The sequence below is a fragment of the Azolla caroliniana genome, unplaced genomic scaffold (assembly GCF_043228905.1).
Source record: "Azolla caroliniana isolate FFs.n. ecotype wild unplaced genomic scaffold, voAzoCaro1.0.p SCAF_5, whole genome shotgun sequence".
NCBI classification, from domain to species: domain Eukaryota; kingdom Viridiplantae; phylum Streptophyta; class Polypodiopsida; order Salviniales; family Salviniaceae; genus Azolla; species Azolla caroliniana.
Window position 1 is genome coordinate 21456074 of NW_028230440.1, and position 23143 is coordinate 21479216.

The 23143-nt window shown below is 36.6% G+C and overlaps 1 protein-coding gene, 1 non-coding gene and 1 pseudogene across 2 annotated transcripts; 1 reads left to right on the forward strand and 2 right to left on the reverse strand.

The window, feature by feature from the left end:
• Positions 1 to 10287: 10287 nt before the first annotated feature.
• On the reverse strand, positions 10288 to 12618 carry LOC147864426 (syntaxin-124 pseudogene; annotated as a pseudogene).
• A 546-nt stretch (positions 12619 to 13164) lies between these two features.
• TRNAL-CAG (transfer RNA leucine (anticodon CAG)) lies at positions 13165 to 13244 on the forward strand. The gene has a single exon. It is a non-coding gene; the product is annotated as a tRNA-Leu (tRNA).
• Positions 13245 to 18639: 5395 nt separating this feature from the next.
• Positions 18640 to 22609, reverse strand: LOC147864428 (pentatricopeptide repeat-containing protein At3g53360, mitochondrial-like). Its single transcript, XM_087320235.1, has one exon. It carries the CDS (start codon positions 22323 to 22325, stop codon positions 19347 to 19349), a length of 2979 nt encoding a protein of 992 aa, XP_087176361.1. The 5' UTR covers positions 22326 to 22609; the 3' UTR covers positions 18640 to 19346.
• Between the last annotated feature and the right edge of the window lie 534 nt (positions 22610 to 23143).

Consider the following 23143-nt stretch of genomic DNA (forward strand, 5'->3'; position numbering starts at 1 on the left):
GATCAAATCTATGAATACCCTATTGTCACTGTTACAAGTCACTTCATAACCACATGGTCTACCACATCACTTGCACTCCTGTCACCTTTTCCCATACTCCCTTTTCAAAGAACCTTTACCCACAATAATGGAAAACATTTCCCTAAACACCCGCATCCACACCAACAAAAATATACACATCAACATCCACTTACACCTACACATTACCTTATACTTACTTTTACACATTAAAATACATCTATTCAACATATTTACTAAACACACATGCATATTTGCATGTATATACTTATACATATTAACATACATTCATAAACATGCACATCATGCATATACTTCTTGTTAACCGATGGGACAAGTGGGACACTGTGTGAACAAGCAAAGGGAGCTGAGCAAAGGGAGCCAAGTATTAAGAACAGTTGTAAAGCGCTGAGCATAGAGGGCCATATATATATACCAAGTATTGTAGAACAGAAAAAGTGGGACAAGGCCAAGAATAGAGGGATAGAGAGTGAGTACTTGTATATGGCTACAAATACGAAGGTTACATTACCAAAAATGTTTGCGTCCATGCTCACACACATGTTAAACACAAAAGCTTGTTAGCTTACATATGCATACTCATACAAATCTAAAATGGACATCATGAGATACAAACATGAGGAATCAAATTAGCCAATAGGCATTCCTAGAGAGTTAAACACAAAATTCAACAAATATTAATGAAGAAGAATATAACATTTGTCAACTTAGTTATGAAACCTATGTTCCATGGTTGAAGTCCCCTATGATCCCATTGACATTGCACATGCACATATGTAATTTCGAGACATCCTATATCAAAATGAGCTTATCAAATGAAATTTTCTCTTGATCACAATCCATTAATGTTAAGAGTATATTACTACTCAATAGACCAAAATAAAGTAAAAAGAAGGAAAATAGATTGGATTGAATTTAGGATGACTAATACCTTGGAAGAGATAACACGATCGTCGAGACGAAAGCGTAGCCCACACCACCGGTGCCTAAGATAGCAACCTTCTGACGTAATGTGTTTATGAGGGTAGTTAAGCCTCATATTTATACCTCTTCCTAGTCCCCTTGAATAGATGTGCCTTTCTAAAAGGCTTTCCATTCATTGGTTGTCCAAATCATGATAGTGCATGCACCTATCATTCATTCTATCCAATCACATTAGTCCCCTTTTTAACATTAGTGAACATACCCTTCACTTATGTAAATATTTGTGACCTACCCTCACCTATATTATGTGTACATAACATACTCCCCTACTTCAAAGATTGCACTCTTGCAATATAAAGTGAGGAAATTGTGCCTTCAGAGAATGTTGGCGTTCCCATGTGGTATCATCAATAGGTTTATCCAACTATTTGATCTTGAATAGTCGAATTTCTTTAGAACGTAAAAGTTTAGTACGAGAATCAAGAATTCGTTCAGGAACATGAGGTTTGTAAGAAAAATCCTCTAATGTTACAAGGTCTTGGATTGTGAAGGTGCCAGCACTAGAACCTAAAAATGGTTTTAAACGACTCACCTGAAAAATAAGATGAATACCAACGTTTAGGGGTAAGGCAAGGTGATAAGCAAATGACCCAACTCACTTAAGGATTTCAAATGGGCCACAATATCATGGGGCTAACTTAGCACACTTGGCAATATGCAACATTTGGTTCATGTCTTGCAAAAAATTGTGTGTATTGTCTAATGTATCACGATGAATCGTAACATCAACTGGGGCATGTGGTTGAAAACCATACATCAACATAAAGGACTATGTCTAGTGGATGTCTGTTTTGAGCTATTATAGGCAAATTCTAAGATAGGAAGGTATTGATCCCACTTAGAAGGGGTTTTTGCTACATATGCTTGAAGCATGTTCTCAATAATTTGATTAACTCATTCAGTTTGTCCATTAGACTGAGGATGATCTACAGAACTCATGCTCAACATAGTTTCTAGCTACTTGAAGACCTAAGTCCAAAAGTCACTAGTAAACTTGGAATCTTGATCACTAACAATATCCATAGGTAATCCATAAAAATGAAATAACTCATCAACATATTGATAAGCCAATTTTGGAGCGGTTATCGTGGTTTTAGTAGGAATAAATCTAGCCAATTTTGTTAGTTAGTCAACGATAACCCAAATGGCATCATCAACATAAGCCACAAATTGATACAGATGGTGGTGGTGTTGTGCGCAAAGTTGTAGTACTTAAATCTATGAGTAAAACATCAATAGGGGAACTCATGTGTTTTTAATCGAGTTCTAAGGCTCAATTACATGAGTTAAACCTAGAGGACACTTTGGCAGAAATATTTAAAATGCGGAATGATGCCCACTCAATACGAAAAAAATAGTCTACACAAAATCATTATCCAATAGGGAAACACACGTAAATAGTGTAGATGAACATAAAAATAAGAGTAAGAAAGAGAGTTAATTGTGGGTGGGAAATGACGATTACAAGAAAATCATAAGAAAGTGAAAAGATAATTTGTGTAATTAGAAAATACTTAGGATAATAATCAAATAGGTTTATGAAATGTTAAGCATGTCCTAAGGTAAGAAACCCTAGAGTAGTTGACATGCACTTCGCCAACACCAAAACATCCCGTAGAATCGGCCAAGTGATGGCTCGATAGAGAGTAGAGTGCCAGCATAGGTAGTCAACATACACCTCGTCAAGACCACAACATACCATAGAATAGCCAAAAGATGGCTGAATAGAGGGAAGAGTGGCACACACAACATCATAAGCAAAAGGGCCATGAAGTGAGTGCCATGTGCAATTAGGGCAAACACGCTCGACCCGATGCATAAAATTAATTATTATCGTAAGAGATGGCTCAAGAGAGGGGAGAGTGGGAGATACATCGCAATATGCAAATGGGCCATGAGTTCAGCGTGTGCGATTAGTGCAAACACGCTTGACCCGATGCACAATTATAAGATTTTAAATCGTATCATGGTAGAAAGAAAAGAAAAGAAAACATAATACAAATTTGATTCGACCAAGAAGAATGCATCATAGAAAAGAAGAGAGATCAAGAAAAGAATACCAAGTTAAGAATGTTGTTTTGAGCTTGAGAAGAGCATGACGAACCTTGTTAGATCCCCATCGCTCACACCCAAAAAACATGAAAAGTTACATGAAAACAACAAAAACAAATTGTTAGTAAATGCTCTGATACCATTGTTAAGAGTCTATTACTAATCAATAGACCAAAATAAAGTAAAAAGAAAGAAAATAGATTAGATAGAAGAACTCGTTCAACCCGACCACCCTCGAGCTACGATCTAGACATGGCCAACCTACCACCGACGTCCCATACCGTCGGATATTAGGATGACTAATACCTTGGAAGAGATAACATGATCGTCGAGACAAATCCTAGCCCGCACCACCACTGTCTAAGACAATAGCCTTCCGACGTAATGTGCTTATGAGGGTAGCTAAGCCTCATATTTGTACCTCTTCCTAGGCCCTTTGAATAGATGTGCCTTTCTAAAAGGCTCTCCATTCACTGGTTGTCCAAATCATGATAGTGCATGCACCTATCATTCCTTCTATCTAATCACATTAGTCCCCTTTTTAACATTAGTGAACATATCCTTCACTTGTGTAAATATTAGTGACCTACCATCACCTACATTATGTCTACATAACAATTAATGCTTATTTGCTAATCAAACACACATTATAGAATATCTTTAAACACATTCGCGCTCAGAAGTGGAAGGATGGTGCATTCCATCATTAGATTCCTTTTATAATCTTACGATTTTAGGCAATTTTCAGAAAGTTGATACACTAGTATCGCATGTCGTAAATAACATGTAAAATTTCCTAATTTTTGAGATTTAACGAGTGTCACAATGATAATTTCGAAAATTCAATAGTTTTCTGATAAATGTTTAAACATTGATGGTCTACTAATATGAAATGTAGTTAACTTAAGGAAAATCACAATGGTTAACTCAAAGCACAAGTTAAGATTAATGATTTCACCATCTTGAGGAGATGTGGGTTCTGAAAGTGTTATAAACATCTATAAATTTAGTGCTCATCAACAACCATAAATTCAGAACTCCAAAAATATAGACAATATTCATGAACTGTCAAACCTACACGTGAACATTAATATATCATTAGAACATATCACATAGTTATCAGGATATCCACATTACTCTCCTCTTCTTCCTTTTGAGAACTCTCCTCCAAAATTTGTGGAATAGTATCTACTCCACATAGGCTAGCAATGGTAGGGTCCTCTACTAGCTCGTCGTCAAAATCAATAACCTCCTCAAGTTCACCAGGTAATGGGGCAATTAATGAAAACATTAAGGCTTTAATCCTCATGTGAATGAAACTCACTTGCTCATCCAACTTTTGTCAGTGTAAAGTCATACATAATGATTACCATCCAATTATTTTAAAAACAGAGATTTCAATACAATTTGATACAATGTAACGAATTCAAATTGCAGTACAATTCAATACTCAGGTTCAAAATGTTTTCATCACAATTCGATTCTTAGTATCGAATTCCGGTTCAAAGTTTTTATTTTATTTTATTTTATTTCTTTTGAAAAAAAAATTTAAAACCTGAATCCAGATTTCAAATTGTGATGTTTTCATCACGATTCGATACTTAGTATCAAATCCAGGTTTAACTTATTTATTTATTTATTTCAAAACAAAATAAAATAAAAACTTTGAACTTGAATTCGATACTAAGAATCAAATTGTGATGAAAACACTTTGAACCTGAGTATCGAATTGTGTTGCAATTTGAATTCGTGACATTGTATCAAATTGTACGAAAATCTCTGTTGTTAAATAACTGTGTCGATGGTAATCATTGTGTATGACTTTACATTGACAAAAGTTGGATGTTTAAGGATGTCAACGATAGAAATAATAAAAGAGAAATTACCATGTCTAAAAGGTGTCTCGGATTGAAGGCGAACAAGATTTAGTGCGCATAATTTCGAGACACCGTCTGAGTTTAGATGAAGACAATGCTTTGATTGTTACATTTGAAAATGAGAAGGAATAGTCACAATTGTATATAAGCTATAATAGTGACTCTCATGAAAGGAGTGATCATAGTGACGCAAATAACTCTTGAATGTATATTTTGTGCAACAATATGTAATAGATTTAGACAACATTTTATTCAATGATATACAAAAGCTAATTGTTTTGAAATCTTTCACTTTCGATTTCCTTAAGATCTAAATAATTATTAGTTTTCATTTTTCCTTAAAAATACGCAAAGTTACTTTTCGTATTTGGCCAACATTTTCCAATTTTACCAAATGGTGAAATTTTCAGTTTTTTCATCAAGTTTTTGAGAATATGTGATACTAGTATCAAGATGTTTTATGAAATGGCCAAAAAAGCCCCAAAATCAAACAGAATATTCCTTATCCTTCCATTTGTGAACGCGAACATGTTTTTACTGTTTTTGTTAACTATGATATTATCTAGCTAATTATCACATTGATAAGCATACTCATCAATGCCTTTACTAATATGCATCATATATTCTCGTGAGAATATATGGTGTGAATCATCATGATATTCATGTTAACTCTAAAGGTTAACCCTAAAGACTAGTACTCAATTCCTTACCATTGTAAGCTTTTTAAGCCTCATAGATGAGGAATTGACGCCAAAAACTGCATCCAATATTATTCTATTCAAGGGATTAATATTTTTAATTATTATGTATGCGTTGTCGCGAAGTTTGTGCCCACAGGAGAAATGTAAGTGAGACCACCATAAATTGAACCAGGGAAGATGTCGGTTGTCGAATATGAATTTCTCTTCAATGTGAATTTTATGTGGGCGTCAACTCTTTGGGGTAATTTAGAGTGTGCATATAGTAATGTGTAAAAGAATGTGCAAGTATGATTTAGTTAAGAAATATATATGTATATGGTTATGTTGAGGAGAAATGTAAGTGAGACCACCATAAATTGAACCAGGGAAGATGTCGGTTGTCGAATATGAATTTCTCTTCAATGTGAATTTTATGTGGGCGTCAACTCTTTGGGGTAATTTAGAGTGTGCATATAGTAATGTGTAAAAGAATGTGCAAGTATGATTTAGTTAAGAAATATATATGTATATGGTTATGTTGAGGAGTATGTATATGATCCGGAATATGTATTTGTATTAATGTAATTGTGTGAGGATGTGTATGAGAGTAAATGTTGTTGTGGAGTTCGTCATTGGTGCATCGTACCATTGGGGCTATGAGCAAGGAGAGTTAATAAAGAAAAGCGAGAGAAACGAGCAATAAGAAGATATGTAGATAGTGCAAGCTTCAAGTAGCAAACAATATATGATAAAAATATGCTCTATTAAATTGAGAATGCATAACTTTAGTTACCAAATTTACAATATTCCACCATAAGGATAACATTTTATCTCTATTGAACTTCAACTCAAAGCCTTGACTTTGTTTTTGAGAAATGAGAAACCTTCCCAATAAGCTCGCTTGATCTCTTGATTATTATTCATAAATGAATTTTTCTTAATGCCTACCTACTTCAATTTCTTCTCCTTAAATAGGTGTTTCAATAAGAATGCATGTCATGTGTCAATGCATGTGTGTGAGAGTGCATGTGATGTGCAATTGCCACTTCATGCATATTTGATGAATGACAACCATGTCGCTCAAGACATAATTACATGTTGCATGACAACCATGTCTTAAGGCAAATGTATAGAGTGTATTTCTTTGTGCATGTTTGAGCATATAAGAAGACGTGATAGAATGGATGATGAAAACATGGGATTCATTTCAACAAAAACAAGATGAGGGTTTCACAACAACTTAAAAAAGGAAACACAAAGCACCTTCAAAAACCTATATTCATGATTATGATATCCAACAATTATAAGCAATGAAAGCATGGAAGTTGTTTCACATAAAAATCAAAGAAAAGTTAAAAGGTATGGATCTTGAGACACATAATTTAACCTCTTTGATGACATTCCTTTAAGAAACTAGTTTTAACATATGTAACATCTCTTGTTACTATGCTGAAGACGGCAACTTACTTGGACATTCTTCATGAGAACTATTATGAGGTCCATGTGTGGGACCATACAGTTGTCTACCCTTTTGTTTGCAAGACTATAGCCGAAAATGGGTGTTTAACTACTCTCAAGCTAGTATTGACGACATAATCAGAATCACATGATTAATGTTAACTATAAACAAAAGAGATTTTATTACACTTAAAGACACTTATGAAAAGAATGGAGAGTCGGGAGAATCATCAACGCCTTTTAGCTTCCATTAAGCCATGTAAACATATTACAACAATTTAAGTTAATACGAAGGGCTTAATGAGAAATTATTAAGGAGGGAGGGAAAGGTCTAAGCTCTAGCTTTAGGGGAGAATAAACCTTCAAGCATCACCAAGTTGCCTACTTACATCATGGATCTTGAATTGATAGTGTTGATACTCGACCAAAAGAAGCATGGGAAAAAGGCAAAGGTGTTTGTCATGGATTCAAAATCATGAAGGTAAGATTATGGAAGCTCAAGTGCATGCATTCACATGCCCAATATTTGGCATTTTGTAGGGCCGCAATTTAGACCAAACATGTTCCATCTTATGGAAGGCCCTTGGAGGAGAATAAAGAGGAAGAAGAAACATAAGGAGACTCCAATGTAGGGATCCAAAATGTGGAGGCAATTGGTGATGAAATCTTTCATAATCAACAACATATTGTCCAAGATGTGTATATAGTTGTGGTGACAAGCCTACAACGATGTGTATTTCTTGCCTACCCAGCATAAAGTCATTGCACATCCAACTTAAGAATGAGCCTTACATTACAAGGCTAGTACTTAAAGAGGAAGAGTATTCATTCAAGGTACTTCAAGATTTTGAATACTAGGTGAGATTCTAAGCTACTTTTACATATTTGCATTGTTGTCCTATTGGAAAATACATGTCCCTAGTTTGATGGCTAAAAAGCATGAATGAGCTTAAGATTGAGGCATCAATAATAATATTTGAGCCTAAGGACACTAATCTAACATTTGAAAAATGATAGCAAGCTTACTTGAGTTCAATTTGCCAAGGACAATAGAGACTTAAAGAGTATTGATATAGAAGTTACATGGGCCACACCAACAGTAGATCATGGAGAGGATTTGTCTTGGAGGAGCGAAATGTGGCACCTGATCACTACCACACCAACCATGTTTAGGCACCATGTCCCCTCCCCACGACATCTCCACCATGCTAGCCAACTTCAAAGACCATGTCCCCTCAATGATATTCATCTCATACATAATTATAGTTAATGCACTTGATTCTTGTAAAACCATGTTAAGGGTCAAGAAGGATTAACTCACCTCTTGCTTTTAGATCATTATGATGGATATGTAGGAAACCTACAAAGTTTAGTTTTCAATATAGATAGCTTAAACTTTATATGTCTCATAAGCCAATTTCAACCTCTAGTAGGCATTAAATTGGATTATGCCTTCATGCTATCCTTAGGCTATTGTGGCCAATTTCCTAATTCACCAAATTGCTTTTGTTCCTTTCAATATTTCAATAAGAACCCATGCTCTTTAATCCTTTTGTTTGTCCAGGTCTACCTACCAATTTGGAAGGCGTTTCCAATTGCAATTTGTCTGACCTATGACTAGCCATTCTTGAGGTTGGTCTTGTTTTGATTCTACTTGTATGACTAGTGCTTTGCATTACAAGTTGTCACAAAATGGGAAGTATATTGGTCTAGTGCTCGACAATATCATGCATTTGCTCTTTTAATGATCTTGAATAAAACATCCTTTAGTGCACCAAAGGGCATTACTCACGCATGAACTTGGGTCTCACTTGTCAGCATTTTTATCCAATACAAAAATACCCCTAAACAGTGCATTCAAAGCTTTGTAGTGTATCATTGTAATTTTGGAGTGAGACAATTTCTTCAACCCACATACGAAAGGAGTGTCACCATCATTAATCTATTGTCTAGTAACTTGACTTTTGTCGTCTACACTAGTTTGAGCTACATGCCACATTACTAACCTGTTCTTTCCCTTTGCATTTGACTTTTGAATGTGCATTTTGAAGGTCTATATTTATTCTTGCCATTTGATGGAAGGAAGGAGGAATGCATTTACCCAAGTGAATTTGTGTATGTAAAAAAACTGTGAAGGCATTACAAGACTAGAGATAAACATAACAATATTTTAGCGTTGTCCCCTAAAACCAATAATGAAGTCAAATGATGGTAATCCACAACAATAATCTGACATGCACCTAAGCTCAATAACAAATCAAGTTCTAATACAAATTCTAAAAGGCATTAGGTAAGATTTCATAATTACTTAATTGTATGTGTATACAACAACATTGGATATGTCAAATAGTTTTTGTCACTCTTAAAAATACTTCAACATATATAATTTTGAATTGACAATCAACAACAATTTGGACTAATCCGAACCAAATTGCATGAAACATAGCTTAAAAACTTAACTATTTAAACAATTCAATTAAGGTCTAAGAAGTTGAAAATGTTTCCATTTGGGTTAGACTTGGGGGTTCAAGGGTTCAATTCAATTGATTTGATTAGACCCTTAATCAGCTAAACCATCTACAAATTAGTTTTGAACTACATGATTTAAGGTTAAGCTTGATATTTTCTCTTTTCTAAATGTAGGATTTAAAGTTTAGGTTTACGATTTTTTTTTCCCAAGTTATGATAAATTTTATGTTTTTTATGCTCTACATTTGGTTAATGGTTTCAACTTTAAGTCATTTAAGAAGTTAAAGAGTTATGACAATATAAAGTATCTAATTGATTATTTAATCAAAAGGTTAACCAGTTTCTTTAAAATATAATTAAGTGTTTGTTAATATAAAATATATCTTTGAAAAAATTGAGTGTCCGATCATCAATAATTTGATCTGCACCGAAAGCAAACCGCAACTTAATGGCTTAATGGTTGGTAAATCTCTCAAACCATTTGGTTAAGATCTTGGAAACCCCTTTTAACGGTTTTGTTTTAATGGTTTCGATTAAAATAGTTTAGATTTAAAGGTTTTGCGATTTGATTCAGCTCAGTTTTAAGTTTCAATTGTTTAAACAGTTTGAGTTTAAGACTCCTAAACCGAACCGAACCATTACCTATTGCTAATTTGAATATATATCAGCATTTATAAATAACAGCCTATCATACAAAAATGGCTTTGGAAAATGGTGACAAACTCAAAGATTGAACTACAGTTATGCACGATAATAAAATAGCATAATGTGCTGATCTCAACAAAACATACAGAACTTTACCATAAGACTATGGCTAGAAGTAACAGAAATTTATTTATTGTTGCACACAATTATATTACAAGATTGGCGATACAGATCAACAATAAAAACTATTGGCCCAAGACTCAAGTTAGAGACACTTGAAGCTTGACTTCACTCACCAAAAAAATTCTCAAAGATTGATTGCTATTTGTAGCTGCTGGCTTAAAAAAGATGGATTCATATAGTGAGATGGCTTCACCGATTTTATAGATCATAATTATGGTGGTGATGATAACAATGCCATCAAAGATGAAGATGATGGCATTGGTGGAGTTTCGTTAAAATGAGAAAAATACAGATATGAGGAAATATGATAAAATAGTGGTCTGGAGCAAGGAACTTCTTTCTATCACATTTGCAAAGAGCACGAAGAACATATATGCAAGGCAAGGTTGTATTATTTGAAATAAAAACAAGAAAACATCCAAGTTCACACTCTTGTTTTAGTATTATTGCTAATGTAGGGGATCCCAAGGAATAGTACACATATTATTACTTAAGTTTTTTGTTAAAAAGCCATGAAAAAATGCATATATAATTCTATTGCTAATTGTCATTAGCATATGGGGATCCCCAGGAAATGTATGCATTGCTAAGAGAAATGCTTGGGGATGGTGATATACGAAAAACATGCATGCATGTGTCTATATATATGTGTGTGTGTGAAGAATCAAAGATGTAGTAGGCAGCAAAGATGGTAAACCAAGGTGGAGAAGATGAAGTTGCTTGATAAAAACAGCAAAAGAAAACATTGATGTTTGAATAAAATGAAAGGATTGCATGAAATTAAAATGCAGGTCTAAAAAAAATGCATGGAAGTATTGTTGTGAAGATGAGTTAAGCCAGGCCTTTTCTTCTGTTTGGATCCAAACACATTTTTAGTATGTTTTTTCGATTGATGATGCCTTCATGCAGGTTTAGAGCCCCGGGAGGTCTTGGATTCATCAGCATTTCGCATTGGTATCAATGTATTTGCATTTGATGTTCCGAATGAATGAACCAAAAGACGGAGAAAAGAAAGGCGCGGAGGAGAAATGAATTACCCGGATGCAGGAGAGATCGGGGGTGGAGGCGGAGGGCTAGCAGTGGTACTACTAGTTGTAGGTGTCGAAGAACTGCTGCTCGGTAGGAATTTAACAAGAAGCGTAGACACGGCAATAATGATGATAATCAGTAGGATAATGATGCCGATGCAAGTCCATTTCCTTGTGTTTCTTTGATGCTCTTTCGCATCACCCAGGTGTTCCGTACCCTTCCTTACGAATGAAGAAGCCCTTAGAACCAATTCCCAGATACTGTTCACCTGTTCTCCCTGGGATTCGACAAGCACCGACATATCCAGAAAGATCTGATGAAGCTCCACCAGGCTCTTTTCCACTTCTTTCACAGTATCGTGCCTCTCCTGTATCTCCTTGATCGCTTCGATGATGTTACCCCGGCCTTGCTCTTGCACCGCCTTCTGCAAGAAGCTCTCGCTCTCTCCCGTGTCGATCATCCGAACCAATGTCTCCTCATCCACTTTCTCACCTGTGATTATGTAATACCGCCTCTTGATTGTCTCCCGATACTCCAAACGCATAGATTCCCTCAAGTCTTTGAAATCTTTCATTAGAGCTTTCAAAGTGGTTCTTAGGCCATTGGTTATTGACATCCGGGTTCGATCGGTCGAGGTTCCTTCTTCGCACCCCGGTATCCTCCGATTGTTCAAATTCGCTCGATCAAGATCCTCGAGCTTCGATTTGATCAGTTTTGTTTCTCTGAGAATCTCTCGGATGTGTTTATCCATCCGATCCCGTAGATCTTTCATGGCTTGAGCTTTTGTGATGGTTTTGCTCTCTTCATTAGCGACTTGAAGAAAGGAGAGAAGCTTTCTTACCTTGTCCATCTCATCTTTGATCTTCTTTACTTCTTCGAAGAAATGGTCGAGATTAGGTGCCGGCCCAGTCCCCGTGCTCATCTCTGTCTCCCTCCCTTCTTCTATGTCGCTCATCTTGTTTCTCTTCAGGTCCACATAACTGCTCCCACTCAGATCTGAGAACTTCTTGGACAGAAGGTTGAACATAGCTACAGAACGATCCAAAAGGACGAAAAAATATCACAGGGCAAGAGTTAGGATTAGGTCTTTTATAGCAAAACTGGTGAAACCTATTAGGGTTAGGGTTAGGGTTAGGGTTAGGGTTAGGGTTAGGGTTTGCAAGGCAACAAAAAAATATTTATAAAGACACAGGCAGGAGAGGAAAACAAATCAGAGTAATGTTCCGAAGATTTGGTCTGTAGATAAAAGAGACCATTGACTTTTTCTAATTTGAAAAGTCAAAAAAGTCCAGACTCATGGACCGAATGGCACGGAAATGGGAAATGATCCTGAGGCGAAGGAATTCTTTTACTCTGTATGCGGTCAAAGCATGGCCTGAGGCAAAGGAATTCTTTTACTTTGTATGCGTTCAAAGCATAGCCTATCTCTCTGGTGGCGTTCGACATCTACGTCCAGCTAACTTGTATCTGTGTTCCTCTGTATTCGCTCAAGTGCGTACATGTTTCGTGCCCATGTTTATTGATTGAATCCGGAGTCTTTGTCCAAATCTTGGTTGAATCTAGGGTCTTTGTCCGGATCTTAGTCGAATCTAGAGTCTTTGTCCAAATGTTGTTTCTGTGTGTGTGTGTGTGTGAATGCATGTCTATATTTGGTCATAGGCGTTATGCGCACACAGTTTGTCAAATTTAGCAATACATATGGACTATTTGTCCAATGTTTGTTGAATCCCTTTTTTGTCCAAATCAAAGTCAGGATGGCCGAGCGGTCTAAGGCGCCAGTTTCAGGTACTGGTCCAAAAGGGCGTGGGTTCAAATCCCACTTCTAACACATTTGCTCCAATTGTCTCATGGGCTAATTTTGGTCTTAGAAGACGTTAATATATCTTTCTTTCTATGTGTGAATGTCTATGCATATGTCCGTGTCGGCATTATGTGCACACAATTTGTCAGAATTAGCAATACATATCGTTCTAGCGATCAACCCATGGGGTGGATATATTTGAAGGTATATCTACCCTTGTTTGTTGTCAATAGTACACATAGAACTGGACATGGCACGAATGCTCGGCAATGTTATATTACAACTTGCAAAGAGTTAGTCAATGGTTTTCTCCATAATGCAAAACACCTAGCAGAGAGAATGGCAGATAATCACATTTTGAACCCACAAGAGTGTGAAAAGAGAATTATAAATTATACAATGAGTATGAAATGCAAACTTTGCATGGTACACTATAACAATGTTTCCACATACCCAATTAAATCAACCACCCAACAAGCATGAATTAAATCTAGAGTGTTCACACTAGTCCCCCAACTAGTAATTTTCCCTAGTGTGTCCTATTTTTAGCCATATATTTATCCGTCTATGTACATATGTTTAGGGGCTATATCCACACAGTTTGTGTAGGCATCTACATTTTAATTGTGTAGCAAACCCATCTCTCACCTAATGGGCATGCCATGTTTGGGGCTTTTTAGTTCTTGTAGGTTAGTGAGTTCACATGTTAGCGAGTAAGGAATAGTGTATTAGTGATTCCTCATTTTGCTTAGATAGCAAATTAATTCTTTTACCACTTCCCAATTCATCTTACTAGAATTTTACAACGATATGCTAATCAACCAAATTACGAACACAATACCAAGTCTAGTGTCCGCCATGGCATACCTGAAGCTTTTGCCAATGGATGAGTATGGATCTTTTCGCATTTATTCTCATTCAAATTAGATTATATGCCGTCCTCTTCACCCAATCTCTTGCAAAAAAGCTTTGGCATTTTGGGAGGCTTGGTTCTATCAACATGGATTTGCTAGAGCCCTTTGGTGATAAACACACCTTGAGATAGGTGAATCTATTGGTTTGATTACCCCGAATATCTTTCTTTGATTACCCCATGATTAGCATTCAATCCACATACGGACTGAGGAGGATTTGACTATTGTTTGCACTCTTATGTAATGTATCGCAGGGAATCCTTGTTGGCCTAGAGTATGTGTACAAGGACGAGTCGGAGAATAATATTATAATTAGAAGCATAATTATTAGTTAGGAAATATTATAGGAACGGACAGATCCAGATAGTTGTACCGATCTGGATCCACACCGATTAATAGTGCCGGTAGCCGATACGGCACCGTTTTGTATTTCCTACCGGATGCCTATAAAAGGGTCCGGAATCGATCTAATTGGTTTAACGGAAGTACTATGAGATTAGTGTTCTGTTTTAATTCTATTGTATCTCTGTGTACTTGCCGTACGACACTTCAATTGTTAATCTCATAACTAATCTGTTGTCTTCACAATCTGGAAGTAACCAGAATTAGTCGGATAGGAATCGAATAGCCGGATAATATCGATCCCTTAACCACCCCTTTGGTGAAGTGTTTCGGAACGGACACCCTATGGTTGAGGCTAAGTCCAGCCCAGAGTAAACACCGTTTTATTGCCAATCGTGTCCTTGTAGTTTCCGTTCTTCCTATGTCTTTAATAGATAGAGTCTCGATGTCGTCAATAATGTGTCAAATGAGGGTAACTAAGCCTCATATTTATTGCCAAACCTAAGGCCCCTAGGCAAGTTCACACTTGGCCTTAATGCGTTTTCTCAATTCCTAGGATTAAAAGTAATCCTCCCTTCTTTACAATCTCATTTAACCCTCACACTTTATCCACGTGTATAGAATACTGCGGTACAATCTTACCACGTGATAATTTATGGTCATGGTCGTAACACACCCCCACCAAACCTACATATCCTCTCTTTTGTCATCTCCCAACTCTTCTTCTTCTTTCTCATTCGAGTTTTCACTAATGACATCAATTCATGGTCTCTCTTGTTATCTCTCTTGAAAGAAATCACTCTTTTCCCTACTATAGGCATCACCAACCTTGACTTCTCAAGTTTGATCAGGTGGTACATGGTATTATCGTTTATTTAAAAGCATAACCACTATGTCCACCATCCATTTGTAGTGCATTGCTAATGTGAGTTGGGTGGAGCCTACACTTATCTTGCATATTCCTATGCAATTGGTAAGTTTTGTATGGCTCCACAAATTGCACATCCTTGTACATTCCTATCCACCGATACTTTTCCTTCACCTTTGCAAATGATGCCAAAGTGACTTTGTAATTTAGTTAATATGATGGTTTACCATACTTAATAATGTCACCATCCTCCTCATTAGGTACGTCCATAGTTATTCTTCTTGCAAGAAGTACCTAATAGCCTTCTTTTGGATCTTTCATGCCTCCTCGCCAAACCACGAGGCATCTACTGTCATGGAGCTTAGGAATTTCCCTATATTCAATATCCGTAAATGTGTCCATTTCTTGTGTAACTCATTCTCTAGCAATTGCAAGGGCTAACTAAAAAAGTCGAGAACCACTTTGTAGTCACCTCATATATGTAAGCTACCACCTTAACATGCTAACGTAAGGCATCTAGCATCCTAAAACCATTCCTAGAATTGGAAGGTAGTTCATCTCAATTATAACAACTATGTCAATCAAGTAGTCGTTATTTGTATTGATTGCCAACACAATTGGCCCACAATCCTCTCCTCGCTTGCACATAGTTCCTTTGACTTTGACTATGCACTTTGGCCCCGAAATGTATCCCGTAATGATCCTCATCTTCATTTTCTTGGTTGACAAACCAACCACTTCCTATTGTGCTTGTATCCACTACCACAAAGATGGAAGACCTATTTGCATAGTTAGCCTTTCTTAGATCCAGGCACTAGAAGATGCAAAATACATGAACCTGAAGCTTGGATAATGATATAATAACTATATTGGCAACATGCAAATACAAAAGAGTGTTAGCAAAATTCATTCCCCATTGTAAAAAACTTCATTGCTAAATGTAATGGGCAAATAAGATGATTATGAACATTTGCATCTTACCATGAATATCCCTAATATCCCATATGGCTTCTTCATTTCTTTTTGTGTTTTTTCCATATATCCATTGTCGGAAATTATATGAGCAATCAAATGTTATTAAATTTATATTTTATGGTTCTTTCCTCGGTTATGAGCATGAATGCATTGCTTAAGAATTGGGCCACTCATAATGTAGGAGATCTTCAAGGTATCAAGACAACATGGCATACCTCACTATTGGAGTGCAAGTTGGATCAAACCATCACATACGGGGGAGACACAAATAATGAAAACAAGTATAAGATAGTCATGGTTGGTTCTCTTATGCCAAAACTATTTGGATATATACATAATGGAAGCGACGTGCATTACATGGAAAGAGTTTTAAAATGTCAAAAAGAACTATCAAGTGAAGTTTCTTCAAGTCAAACCACAAATGTGATACAGGTACCTACTTCTTCATATTAGATCACTTCCCATTGAGATCCATGAAGAGGGTCATGCTTAACGCTTCGCATTGACTTCCTATGATCACGTGAAGATTGAAAAAACACAAAAACAAAATTTTAAGTTTTAGATTAATGCAAGATTTTAAGAAATGATTTGGAAAATTAAATGCATCAAATATGTGTCAATACATTCCTCTATGGATTTGGGGCAATACCAATTTATCACAACTTGGGAAAGATGTGAGGCTCACATTTCACAAACTATATTACATAGGTTACACCAAACAACAAAACTATCATATTCTCGAAACAAGCGAATCACACTCATTGAATCATGTTAGATTCCATCCCTTTGTTCACCATATGCACCATTGCTTCAATACAAGCTAGCTCGTATTCTCTTCGATGGGAGACGCGGTGTTGGGGCATGGGCGAGAAAACTCATTGATTATGCACATTTTCCCTAAATAAGTGTTGAAGTCAAAGTATCACATTTTGGTACAATGCTCTTCATTAGACCACATTCAAGATTGTTTTCCATGCATTACCAATATGGTTCACTCCCTACACACAATCACAATTTGCACTCTTGATTGTGATGTTTATTAGTGAAATTCTTGCACATCAAGAGTCGCTACTCAAGGACAATAATAAAATCTATATCATGCATACAAAGACCCTTTGCCATGACATTTGAATGGAGATGATTACAGTTTATAAGGCCATCCTTAAAAAGGTTTTTTTATTTAGCTACCCCCTCACCCATTTAATGCTCCATCAACAACTATTGATGTTGAGAATGAAAAAATAACCCAACACTACAAAAATGTACTTGTGCTTTGATGTTGCTTGTTTCTTTAGAGACTTTTTCGACCATTTCCAACTTAAAATGTGGTGAATGACCAATCAATCGTTTAGGAAATATGGGCCTTTATTATTTGTCTCTCCTTGCAGCTAGCTATATTGCCTCTAGTTGGAAATTGAGGTTAAGTAACATGTGAACATTCACCTCTATCATGTAGTCTACATCAACAAAGTACGACCTTCGTCTTTGTGCTTGAAGCAACATGGTCGAAGTATGACGATACCAGTTTTTTAAGGATCCAAACAATTGCCTCCAATTTTTTAGTTTGTTTGTTAGCCACCTACCTACACACAAGTCTCACTTGTTAATGTCTTCCACAATAATGGCCCTAGCCCAGCTACTTCATCATCATGAGGATGTTCCCAACTCTCCAAATAAATTATTGAGCATTCCCACCACCTCATCATGATAAGCCAAAGAAAGCTTGGATGCTTCCAGTCAAAACTAAGTTCATTGATGACTACCACAAAGTACTTGGACCATGACATCCAAGTGACCAACAAAATCTTTGCACTACTTTTGAGTCTTTTTCGTGAGAATAGAAGCTTTCAAATCTTACTCTTTAAATAAAGGCCCCACTAAAAGACAAATGGTCAATCACAAGGAAGCTAATCATGGAATTTCCTTCTCTCTATCAATGCAATTTGGAGATCATTGTTGACATGCACTTCATCATACCTTACTTGGCCTTCCAGGGTGTCCCTCATTTAATGTTTGCTCTATACATCAAGTGTAGGCATTGAGTGTTACATGTCCAATGCCTTGTTGAAGACACATCTAATTTGAAAAGAAAACAATTGGTGCACCACCCCATGAATCAGCCAAAGCCCCACCCACATCATCTGTGTCCACAACAAGAGCCTATAGATTATACATCACCAAATGATGTGTCAAGTTATATGCATGCATGAGGCCCCCAAGGGGGGATGTTAAGTATTGGCTTTATGTTACACTTCATCCGCCTCGATGTCAACATTAGCAAATTCTCTAAAAAACAACTTAGACAATACTTTTGCAAGGCACATTCTGGAATAGACAAGTAATGGTTATATTTTGGAGTGAGAGAACTTGTTCAACAGTGTAAAAATGCTTGAGAGCATTGTAGAAGGCTATGAAAGTCACCTTTGTATTACAGTTTAAGGTACATTCAAATTTGCACGATTGGGGCATAAAAAATCCGCCAATCACAAGTTGAGATGATATTTTTTCTGTCCCATCTCTTTGGATTGGAAAACAAATTCAAAGATTCAAAGTTATAGAAGATTGAGCAGGGTTCAACACATGGAAGGTTTTTCCAAAATCAAACATGCATTTTTAGGAGGCAATGTTATGCCTCAAACCTTGCCAAAGAGATAGAATGTGCCACGCAATGGTGATTGGGACAAGATAATGACAGTCCTGCTTTTTGATACACTGTTTCTCAAAGTTTGGCTACATTGATATGTCCTTCGGACGTGAACACATTGCAGGATTGGTGATTGCTCAACGACCTTCACACTTGGTGCAATAATTTTTATGGCATCCTTGAGTTCCATTTTCAGATGAAGGCATAGCTAGTCTTCTAGTCTTTGTGTTTGATTCATTTTGCCACTTGACATATTCAGCTCCTATTTTACGCATGTTTATACATATTCCTTTTTCTTAAATGAGTGCTATTGACACGAAGGAGGGATCTAAGCAAACTCCTCCATTAACCTTTGAATATCTACTCCCAACCAATCTTACATTTCTTCAATCCACATCATCCAATTTCCTGATTTCTTCACACAGTTCTTCCGTATTGAGGCTATCAAATTTGGCAATTTGAACCAAACAATACTTACCGAGGTCAACATTCGCAGACATCTTGCAAGCATTGAGCAAACATCTCCAAGAAATGATATCGGGAAACATAGGCATTGTTTGAAGCAATTCATAAGCTTCATCCAACTTCCCTACCCTACTCAACATATCAACCAAACCGTTATAGTGATCAGTGGTTGGTGATATGTCATATTCAGTCCACATTGAATTGAAATATCTACACCCATCCTTGAATAGGCCAGCTTGAGTGCAAGCCGTGAGAACATTGGTAAAAATCACACAATCTAAGACCAATTTCTCCTTTTGCATATCTTCAAGGCATTTCCATACTAGTTCAGGCTCACCAGAACGAGCATATGCAGATATCACACTACTCCATGAAAAAATATCTCTTTCAAGCATTGAATCTAATACCTTGTGGGTTTCTTCAGCAGTCATACAATTTGCATACATATCAAGTAGAGCATTTCCAACCATAGCATCGGTTTCAAGTCCAATCTTGATGATGTCTTCGTGAACGAGTTGGCCCTGCCTTACAGCTCCTACACTACTACATGCCTTGAGAATCCTTATTAGTGTGACTTTATCTGGAAGAAGATATTTATCCTTCATCTTCTGGAAAAGCTCGAGAGCAGTATATGCCTGTTCATGCAGCACATAGCCTGATATCAAAGTACCATAAGATATTGAATCTTTATGCAATATTTCATCGAATGCACCATGTGCCTCCTCTAGCATCCCATTTTTGCCATACATATCAACAAGAGTGGAACCAATATGAACATCTGAATCCATCCCACTTTTTCGTATAATATCAAGAATGAGACTACCTTCCTGATCTTGCAGAAAACCTTTGCATGCTCTCAACAACCCTAAAGCTATGACTTTATTTATTTCTATACCATCCTCTTTCATTTGTTGGAGATAATCAAGAACATCCTTAAGGTAGCCATGTTTTGCAAATCCATTGATTAACACACTCCATGACGTCACGTTCCTATCCTTTAACCTGTGAAATACATTCCTGGCTTCCTCCACACTTCCATACTTTGCATACATATCAATAAGGGCAGTCCCAATGATTACATCTGATTCAAATTCATCTCTAATTATCTGGGCATGTATAACCCTGCCTTGTAATATAGCTCCTTCATTAGTGCATGTTGTTAAGATGCATGCGTAAAGCATATTATTTGGTTGTACAAATCCACACTGCATTTCCTCAAACATCTCCAGTGCATGTAGAGTATGGCCATGTTCAACATATCCTCCAATCAGAGCCCCCCAGGTGCCAACATCTGGTTCTCTGATCTTACGAAACAATGTCGTTGATTCATTATGACTCCCACACTTAGCATAAGTATCAATTAAGGAATTGCTTATATCTGTTTCTTTTTCAAATTCAGCCTCAATAATGATTTCATGTATGAGTCTACAAATGACAATGTCTTGCATACTGGCACATGCCTTTAAGATGCTTAAAAATATCATTGAGTCTGGCTTTACTCTCTCCTTTTGCATTTTAGTGAATAATTCAACAGCCAGAGATGCAGATCCATGTTGAACATGTCCCATGATTATTGCAGCCCAAGTCACAACATTCTTATTTGGCAGCCTATCAAATATGTTACATGCTTCTGTAAGATGACCACATTTGGCATACATATCAACTATGGAGCTCCCAATGAATATATCTGATTCGAGTTCATTCCTAATTATTAGATCATGCATGTACTTACCTTCATACATGGCATGCAAATTACCACACGCTTTCAAAAGAGATAAAAAAACTACCTTATTTGGTTCCACATTCACTTGCTGCATTCTTTCATATAATTCAAGTGCATTAAGTCCATGATCATGTTTTACATATTCTTCTATCATGGCTCCCCATAGCACAACATCATTTACTGGAAACATATCGAAGAGCACACGTGCATCTTCAAGATTACCACATTTAGCATACAAGCTAACAAGATAGGTTCTAACAAACACATCATACTCCAACCCATCTCCAAATATCTCTGTATTTATATATCTACCTCTCACCACATCTTCCTCTTGAATAGAAGCTTTGATTGCACATAGATAAACAAATCTATTTGGCCTTAAACCATTTTCCAGCATTTCCCAAACTAACTCAAGAGAAGCTCGATAATGATGATGATCCATGAGCCCCCCAACCAATGTGCTATATGTAATGACATCTCTAGATTCGAGGCTAAGGAAGAGTTTATATGCTTCTTCGAGGTTTCCGCATTTACAATACATATTGATTAGAGTGTTCTTGATGGCCATGGTTGATTCACATAAAGTATATATAATCTGAGTGTGCAATATCTTGGCCCGATTGATGTCCCTTGCTGAAGAACATGCTCTGATGATGCTGAGGAAAAGAACATGGTTTGGTTGTATTCCTTCATTTTGCATCTTCTCAAACAAAACAAAGGCAAACCAGAAAAGGCCACATTTGATGGTTGCACCTATAATAGCACCCCATGATACTATATCATAATTTGGCATCTTATCAAAGATAATCCTGGCGTCTTCTAAAAGACCACATTTAGCATACATACTGATTAAAGCATTTCCAAGAGAAGTATCAATATCAATTGGGCTTTTCATGATTTCATTAAAAATCAAGCTCCCCTTCCCAAAGGCATTTTTGCATTTACAACAAGATTTTAGCATGCAAATGAATGTGATTCTATCAGGTTTAACTCCTACCTCTTGCATGTCCTTGTAAAGGGAAAATGCTTGCTCCACCTGTCCATCTTTGCTATACAAAGAGATAGATGAATTCCATCTATGTACACTCGTGTTTCTTGTCATTGTCATCATTTTGTGTCTCTCTCTCGCTTCAATAATGTACATATGATTTTTTCCAATAAGCAATATAAGTGTCATTGGCTCCAATACACAAGCAAAGGCTTTCTTCAGCTCTTGTAGGCATGAGAAGCAAATAGATCATCCACAAACAGTTGCCTCTCAATATGCAGAAGCTATCCATGGCTGCCTTAAAGAAAACAGAGTAACCCCTGTTTCTTCACCAAGTGAAATGTTTTCAAGTGTTATTAAAGAGGGGCAACTTCTTGAATATGAGAAAGTGAATGGGAACCTGTTAATTAGAATCTTTCTTCTTTTACAGTATTTTCTAAAGGGGCTGCTCTATTTCACTTGTTGAAGAAACAGAGTAGCCCCTGTTTCTTCAGCAAGTGAAACAATCTTTCTTCTTTTACAGTATTTTCTAAAGGAGCTGCTCTATTTCACTTGGTGAAGAAACAGAGTAGCCCCTGGTTCTTCAGCAAGTGAAACTTTTTCAAGTGTTATTAAAGAGGGGCAACTTCTTGAATATGAGAAAGAGAATGAGAACATGTTAATTAAAATCTTTCTTCTTTTCCTGTATTTTCTGAAGGGAAGGGTTCTCTTTCACATGAGATGGAATGACAAAAAACACGAAGACAACAAGAGTTTCAAGGCCCAATGTTTCAATCCTTTCCTCACAGTTTCTCCGTGTATAAATTGTTTTGCCTCGTGCCCTTTCGACTCGTATGAACATGAATTCCTTTATCGCCAAGCAATAGATAGGATGTAGTTTATGCTTTTCTATGTTGAGTGCACTAGACACCCTTTCTCAGATTGTCACAAGGTTGTTGCCACAGTCATAGTGTCATTCAACATCTTTGTGACTTTCCCAAGATGAGGATGCAACAGAAGAGGTTTTC